This window comes from Olea europaea, chromosome 6, assembly GCF_002742605.1.
Source record: "Olea europaea var. sylvestris chromosome 6, O_europaea_v1, whole genome shotgun sequence".
NCBI classification, from domain to species: domain Eukaryota; kingdom Viridiplantae; phylum Streptophyta; class Magnoliopsida; order Lamiales; family Oleaceae; genus Olea; species Olea europaea.
The window spans coordinates 21,367,231-21,375,948 of record NC_036242.1 but is presented as its reverse complement, the minus strand read 5'-3'; the positions used below and the strand labels follow the sequence as shown (position 1 = coordinate 21,375,948).

Below are 8,718 nucleotides of genomic sequence, written 5' to 3'. Positions count from 1 at the left end.
GTAAAATGGGGCAACAAAGCGGAAGAGTGTAGGGTGGACCTAGGCTTGGGGATGGCGGGGCACACCCACGCCTCGAACCCAACCCACTACCATATCTGAACACAATAATATGTAAGTTTTTGGACAAATCAAAAAATAAATGATACAATAACACATGTTATCCATAATATAATATATTAATTATCACATCAACTAAGAATTACTTTTTGGACGATTCTATCTTTATTGTAATTCTATTATTTTAATAATACCTTACTTTTTTCAATATGTATTTAATTTATTAATCATTTGAATTATTTGGACAATATTATCATTAATTATTTTGTCAACTATATAATTATGATGGATGTATATTTGACACATTCATTTCCTTACTTTTTCTTTTTAATATGTATTTAATTTTATTTTTTTTAAAAACTAAATGAGTTTTATTGATGAACCCTTACTTGTGGCGAATGAATACCGTAGTTACATAAGATTAGCAAAACACCATCCATATAAAAGTAAGCCAAATTACTTGTAATCTAGAATAACATTGGAAGATTTAAAGACAAACTGTGAAGAGAAAAGCTACGAAAATTGGGGATGCTCAATTTATCCATACGCAAAGCTCCTCTAACTGATGATGGGATTGTGATGGAGTCCATCCAGATATGTGAAACACAAGATGCTCCCAATTTCGACAGGATATCAGCTACTGAGTTACTCTCCCGATATATGTGTTGAATTCTACAAGAGATTATAGACATTAGGTCTTGTATCTCTTCCCAGTAATCTTCTAGATACCAAATACCACAAATCTTCCTCCTTAACCAATTAACGATAATCAATGAATCTATCTCCACTTCAAGACGGTTAATCCCCATCCTTTTAGCATGTTGAAGCCCATATAATAATGCTAATAGCTCAGCTCCATTATTAGTACCCTCACCAAGTTCCTCAGCAAAGGCTATGACAATATCATTTGAGTAACATTATCATGAATTATTTTATCAATTATTTAGTTATGATCAATGTATATTTAACAGATTTATTCCATTTGATTGATAGTAAATTAAATTCATTAAAAAATTTTGGAACAAAAGATGAATTTTTTAAAGTTTTTATTCAACGAATGTTAAGATACAGAGAAGATAAATAAGGAACATAATATATATCTATAATAAATAATTTATGTTGATATATTCAATGCATATTAAGCGAATATGAAGAAACGGTGATATTCATTGGATGTTCAATTTAGATCAAAAGGATATAGAGAAATTATTCTAATTGACTTCTTCAACTATTTAAATTATTTTCACGAATTGATTTTTATTTCATTCGAATCAAAAGTTCATTCCACAAATAATTTTTACTAATTATTTTTTATATTCTCACAACTTATAATATCATCTAACACCTATAAAGTATTTCAGACGTTTAACTATGACTACTGCTAAAAAAAAAAAAAAAAAAAAAGAGGTTCTCTCAATTAATACACACATGTCAAGTAAGGTAAAACTAAAATATTTCAGAATTTTCAAGTAAAGTGCAATAGACATCATTCAGCAGATAAACGTGGGAATTAAATTCTCAACTCCGGTCTCATAGTCATTTGTAAACTTAGAAATTTCCGACGCGCAAAACTCTTGAAACCTACTATTCATCCAGACATTGAACTCGGACCTTTTTTCTTTTGCATAAATAATTGGTCCTGAATTTGACCTAAACTTTGTTCAAATTATTGTTGGCCTAATTGGATGAGGTATTAGGCCCCGTTTGAATATTTATTTTCAATCAAACATTTTAAAATAATTATTATTTTTCATAATTTTATCTTACTTTTTACTTATATATTATTCAAAAAATTATTTTAACACGTGCGCTAAACAAGAAGGGATAAAATCAACTTGCACTAAAGGTGAAGGAGATTTTAATTTAAACAAAATTATTTATAAAGTGGGTCTTATTAAAAAGAAGTGGTCCCCTGACATTAGTAAAGAAGCATGATTGCATTAAAAAGTAGCTTCAGTTGAAGTCATTTTGATAGTTTTTTTTTTCTTCTTCCATTTTTTTTTTTTTAAATACCGTGTGTGGTGGTACATATTTTTGTCATTGATTTCAACAGTAATCAATGACACAAATTTCTAGGCACCCACAATGTTAACATTAATGTACACTTTGAATGTACAAATAGCTTATTCCTAAAAAAGAATTTGCTATAGCGGAAAAATTAGTATCCAATATTTCACTTGTTTTTATTCTTGTCATTGTTGCTTCTTCTTAATAATAATAAATTTTTTTTTTTTTAACTTAGTTCTTCAAGTTTCGCCTAACTAATCTTGAGGAGTTGCGACCTTCCCTCTTGATCCGCCACCTAGACAAATTTGGATGCGGACATAGCTTATATACACTTGGATTGAACATTTGGGATGCGGTTCTCCTCCCTGTAGACCTCCATTTACAACGTGTTGACAGAACTCTTGGAAAGGCGACAAAACGCACCATAATTTTGCATCCACAGGACAACTCTCTTTCTGCATAAATATTGCCTTCCAGCTGCCACTAGAATTCGAATCTCCAATGTTTCGTGTGGAACCCTCCTTCTTTACCACAGTGCCATGCCCGTAGCGGCAAAAGCTTCTTCTTAATTTAATTTGAAAATAGGAGGGTAAGGATATTTTTGACATATATATTTTTTAAAATAAATTTTATGAAAAATAATTTTTTTATTTAGAGTTTTGTATAAGAAAAAATTATAGATTCACGTAAAAAATATTTTATTAAAAAATGTAATTAAAAATAAGTTATGGAAAATAAAATAAATTTTAAAGAAAGTGAATGAACGATATTTCATATTTAAAAATATTTTTTATAGTCAAATAGATAAGGCCTTGTTTGGGCTGCATCAAAATCAAAATTTGGAAAAAAAAATATATTTCAAATAATGATTTTACAGGATCGGCATTTTTTTATTCATAGTGAAACTCACGACAATTGTGAGATGAAGTCAGTGCTTCGATCATGAATTTTTTGTCACCAGAACAAAATTCTAATTTTATTAAGAAACGTGTGATAATGGAAAAAATATATATTTTTAGAATGGAGCCCAGACGGGAATAAATATCTACTCGCCCTCCGTTTCGTCTCTCTTTTGCTGTCGGAACTCATTTTCAATTCGAATTAACACTTGACTTTTCACCCTGCCTTCTCCCTTTTTTCAGTTCCGATCATACGAAGTCGTCGTGTCCTTCTCTCCCAGAAACCGTGCCTTTTTCATCTATCGCCGTACTCTATCTCCTTCACAAATCACGAATCGATTTGTTAATGATTTAGAGAATTGAAATTGGAGTTCTTGCTCAACAACTGTTGCGGTTCTATTTTTTTGTGCTGTATAGAATTAGTAATATGCAAACAGGTAAAATGATTTTCAGCATTTCTCATGATTTGCTATGACTGCAATTTTATATTGATAGATTTTTGCACGATGGAAAAATAGAGTTACATAAGCAATTGTGCTCTGAATTTCAGAATATGATATCAATCATTTGGCGCGAGAGGCTCAAACTCGGTGGCTAAAGCCTGCTGAAGTGCTTTTCATATTGCAGAATTACGAGGAGCACCAGCTCACACACCAAATTCCTCAAAAACCATCTGGTAATTTCATGACTTTCACATTTATTCAATTAAGGCTTTTTACTTTATCTTGATGTTGTTTTTATGTCCTTATTGATTGCTTAAACAGGTGGATCTTTGTATCTATTCAACAAGAGAGTCCTGAAATATTTCCGTAAAGATGGTCATAGTTGGCGCAAAAGGAAGGATCAGAGAACTATTGCTGAAGCACACGAAAGGCTTAAGGTTGTTAATGTTGTTCTCATATTGATGTGCATCATTCTTCTTTTGGAATTAGCTAAACAAGATAATTAATTAGTTCAAGGAAAATGCTGTTTGTTCATATTTATGAAAATTTTCTAATCAGCAAGAAGAGAGCAAAAACATCTTGCATGTTTCTGGTCTTTTAAGGCATAAATTTTGTAATCTGTTAATGTTTAGAATTGCCATCAATTGTCAACATAGCTATGAAATCCGCATTGGAAGTGTTGATATTACGCGAATAAATAACAGAATCCATGTCATGTCCTTTAAAAGTTTAAATGCTACTGTGGGTACAGCTATTTGAACTGTCACAAGGGGACAAGATATATCACTATATCAGTTTCGTGGAGAATTTTATATATGAGACCTCATTTAAAAGTACTTTACAGCTGAGATAGAGTATGCCAGTTGATGTAAACTCATTGCATGGAATTTTTCTTATGGCTAGGTTGGGAATGCTGAAGCAATAAATTGTTACTATGCGCATGGAGAGCAGAATCCTAACTTTCAGAGACGCAGTTACTGGATGTTGGACCCGTGAGTATTACATATTTATTTGGTATTACCTTTTACACAGTTATCGTTTCTTGGCTATAGCAGCAATTTAGACTAAAGTTGTAAGAAATAGAAAAATTTCCATAATGCCAATATCATTTCTTTAGTATATCCAATGTATGTGCTTCCTATAATTTACATTCCCTGTTATTTTTAAGATAAAGTGGGCTGTGGAGTTGGCTAGACTATTTTCCTTTCCAAATTCATATGCTTTTGTTTTGTCTGTTCTTTTTTCTTTTCTTGGGTCAACAGGGCTTATGAGCACATTGTTCTCGTTCACTACAGAGACATTGAGGAGGTGAGCCTTCTTTAACCTAACTGTGGACAAAGCACATCAAGTAATTATGTTTTTCTATACTTTTTACCATAACCTCCAACAATCCACAAGATGCTCACTCTAACTTCTCTTGTGCATTTATTTTCATTTTAAACTTGCTATATCTTCAATATTCATTTGTATACTTAGTAGAACTGAATGGCTATAGCTTAGATCTTGCATTGTCTTGCCTGACAATCACCAATAGAAATTAGATATTCTGATATGTTTACTTCTGATGCATCAGAAATTGCTAATTTTTGCATCAAAACTGTGTGTAGCTGCTATGGTTACCTGGATTTCTGCCTTGAGTATTGGTGGATTAAATAAGCACAGCTGTTTAAAGTCAAATTTTGGATGTCGTGTATTATTCCACCTAGTTCCTGGTGTATTATTCAGACATGTAAACAATGGTTACATTCCGCTCGTGATGGCTATAGTAACAAGTGAACTCATAGATAGACAAACACTACTTGACCTGCAATAAGACATCCAATTTATTTGTAAATTACAGGGAATGCAGAATGCTATATTGGCATCGCAGCTCTCACCATTAGCTTCTTCAATCTCCAGTCCAAGTCCCTTCTCTTTTACAACTCAGCAGCAAGGCTCTTCTGTTGTCATTAACGAATCTTATGAACCAAATCAAAATACATCAAGTCCTGGATCTGTTGAAGTACATTCTCAAGGAGTTGAGAGTCGTGGGATATATCAGTCGGACATTACAGGGAGGATAGACGAGACTAATAACTCATCAGATCCTGATTTAGATCAAGCATTGAAAAGTATCAAGCAGCAGTTAAGTTTAAATGATGATGTGGTGGAAGAGATCAATATGTTGTACAATGAGAATAAGGACTCAAATTATTTAGGAAACGCTCTAGATGATTATGATTTGTCTGCTCAGTGGCCAGAGGCTTCAGACGGTCTTCTTTTGCAACCATGTTCAGGTATATGTTAGTTACAACCTATTTATGTAATTAAAGGGGAGTTCTTGAAACGATTATCAATGACAATGGTGTCAGAAGTGGAAAGAGCTGCTAATGGAGTATGACCTTGCAGGTGACAATGTTGAGCATCATCAATCACTCGCAGTCTCAGGTGTCGAAGTAAACAATTGGGAAGAAATATATGGTAGCTCTAAGAATTTTCCAGATGTCAAATCAGAAGCATATGATGCCCACTTGAATGAAAATGTGAGATCACTCTTGAGTTATTATTTTGTGCTATGCTTGATAACATACATGCATACATATATAGTGGGAAAAAAAAAAGTTTCTCCCAATATAATTATACTTCTAACTGTTTCATCCTTTTTATGCTATTAATTCCGTGTTATGAAAATATGCAATGGGGCAAAATGTTTCTTTATTTATTTTCTTGTAGTATGAGATTCCTCTTTTTATCATTTTTGATTGCTTAATAATTCAACAGAAATATGATTCAATTACTTTTAGGTAGGCATTTATTACAAAAAAAAAAAGGTTCCTATCTAGATTCCTTCCTTTAACTTAGTCAAATTTATTTAAATTCTCGATTTATCTCTTTTTTTCTCCTACGCAATTTATAAAAGGAGTGCATTTCAGTCAAGGTAGGATCAAGTTTGTAAATGTTGGCAGTTACCTAAAGGGTAAACAATCTCAATAATTTGGCTTAGTCATTCTTGTGGTAGGCAATAATTTGACTAAATGATTTATGAATCATCTGATTGCTGATTATGGGATCTCTTTCTTTTTTAGTTTCACTCGATTCATATACTTCTTCCTAGCTCTAAGACTATTGACAAGCAATTCCAAGTACAAAGAGAATTAAATTTGATTTTATTCATTGGTCTAACTTCTAGGGCTGGTTGAATTCAGCAGGTGAGTGCACATGGCTTCTTGTCTGATTGAAGAATTATTGAAAGATCAAAAATGAATCTTATAAATGAGACCAGCAGTGCTATGCCACACCAAATGTTGGGGGTTATTAATAAACAACATAAAAAAGAAAGAATCCTTTGATGTGAAAACTTTTGCATTGAATATATTTTCTGTCATCAAATATTTTCGGCCTAAATAACTGGAAACCTAGATACTTCTGCTATGATAACATATTCGCACTTAACAGGGGCTCAATTCATCATCGAATGAGCCAGCAAGGAATCAAGAAATTTACAATTGGCCGAATTTTGGTGGACAAGATGCCCAAAAGTGTAAGATCTTCTCAAGGAATACTTCAATTAAGAACTTTTTGAGTCTTGTGAGTTTGAAGGCATTCTGACCACCCTCATAAATTGCCAGATCCTGTAATGATTCCCCAGGAACATGGGTCTATCAGATATCCTTCATACTCTTCCATGATGAATACTTCTGAAACCAATCAGGGCTACTATCAAACCGAATTTGGGCAAGGGCAGACCAGTTCTCTTCATGAAAATTTTATTTTGATGCAGAAGTTCACGATCCGGGAGATATCTCCACAGTGGTGTTATGCCTATGAGGGTGCAAAGGTATACTCTCCGTAAAACAAATTAAAGCTATTTCACAAATCATGTTCACCTATATTAAAATGCTTTAGAAGCCAGTGAACATGTACTTGCATGATAGTATTTTCTATATGTTTTGTAACATAAGATAATTAATCCCAAGTTTCAATTAGAAAAATTCTTGTAAAGGTTTGTCTTATATTTGTCTATTTGCTGAAGGCCTAATAATTCATTATTGGCTGTTCTTTACCGAGATAGATGAATATTTCTAATCACATTGCTATTTGACTGAATCAATTATGATCTTTTTACTATTTTTTTGGCTCGAGTATGATATAGGGTGATTTACTTATCACCTAACAGTTTTTTGTGTGATTTGTATTTAAAACAGTAGCTCATGCTCCTTAGTATGAATTTTCCTCCAGATGGCTTTATCTTCAATCCATCATAACATTTTTCCAACTTTAATTCATGGGCATGCTTGAAATCTGTAGAACAGTTTCTCATATAGAAGATGGAAAAGTTTATTGATTAACTCGAAGATGGAGAAGAAAATTCTGTGAGAATTGATCAGAAAAGGAGTTCCATTTCTGTAACCAATATGACATCTACAATAATTGCGATCTACTTTGTGTTTGGAGTTTATCATTTTGACATTGATATTCAAAGTTAGCATAAAAAATTAAACTTTGCAGGTGATAATCATTGGTACTTTCCACTACAAACCATCAGAGTCTACATGGGCTTGTATGTTTGGTGACACTGAAGTGCCTGTTCAGATTATTCAAGAAGGTGTCATATGCTGCCATGCTCCTGCACAGTTGCCTGGAAAAGTCCCGCTTTGCATTACATCTGGAAATAGAGAGACCTGCAGTGAAATCTGGGAGTTTGAATACCGTGTTAAACCTAGTGTTTCCGCAGGCAATAATATCCTGGAAAAAGAGGCTAGAAAGAGCCCAGAAGAACTCCTGTTGCTTGTGCGATTAGTGCAGATGCTTCTGTCTGATCCACCGGATCAAAAAGAAGATGGCTCTGAATCAAGAAGTGATTTGTTGGGCAAATCCAAAACGTCTGAAGACTCATGGAGCCAAATCATTGATGCTATTTTGGTTGGCACTTCAACATCATTAAGCACCATGGAGTGGCTTATGCAAGAACTTCTGAGAGACAAGTTGGAACTGTGGCTTTCTTCTAGATTACAAAAGAATAACCAGCTGACCTGTTCTTTACCTAAAAACGAACAAGGGGTGATACACATCATTGCTGGATTGGGTTATGAGTGGGCATTGCAACCAATTCTCAATTCTGGAGTCAGCGTAAATTTCCGTGATATCAATGGTTGGACTGCGCTTCATTGGGCTGCACGGTTTGGGAGGTATGACATTTTTATTTATCTTAATCTTCTTTGGATTTTTCATTTTCTGGTATGTTGACACTTGTTTGTAAAACTTGACTTGGTATAATAACTTGTGTGTGCAAAATGTCTTTTTTTTTTTTTTTTTTTCCCTTTTTTTAATAA

At 33.2% G+C, this 8,718-nt stretch overlaps 1 protein-coding gene across 2 annotated transcripts; it reads left to right on the top strand.

Annotated features, from left to right (window-relative positions):
* The first annotated feature begins 3,109 nt into the window (after positions 1 to 3,109).
* LOC111396149 (calmodulin-binding transcription activator 4-like) lies at positions 3,110 to 8,647 on the top strand. 2 transcript variants are annotated; one of them, XM_023022468.1, is made up of 10 exons: positions 3,110 to 3,400; positions 3,514 to 3,639; positions 3,728 to 3,843; positions 4,310 to 4,398; positions 4,669 to 4,714; positions 5,247 to 5,682; positions 5,795 to 5,928; positions 6,842 to 6,926; positions 7,015 to 7,223; positions 7,895 to 8,647. In XM_023022468.1, the coding sequence occupies exons 1-10, from the start codon at positions 3,391 to 3,393 to the stop codon at positions 8,630 to 8,632; spliced, it is 1,989 nt and encodes a 662-aa protein (XP_022878236.1). In that variant the 5' UTR covers positions 3,110 to 3,390; the 3' UTR covers positions 8,633 to 8,647. The 2 variants fall into 2 exon arrangements, with proteins under 2 accessions (XP_022878236.1, XP_022878237.1); XM_023022469.1 differs by lacking the exons at positions 3,110 to 3,400; positions 4,669 to 4,714.
* Positions 8,648 to 8,718: the final 71 nt, after the last annotated feature.

Coding starts and splice junctions, on each gene's coding strand:
- LOC111396149 (XM_023022468.1), top strand. Junction 3,640..3,727: donor AATTCCTCAAAAACCATCTG/GTAATTTCATGA, acceptor TTGCTTAAACAG/GTGGATCTTTGTATCTATTC. Junction 4,715..5,246: donor ACTACAGAGACATTGAGGAG/GTGAGCCTTCTT, acceptor TGTAAATTACAG/GGAATGCAGAATGCTATATT.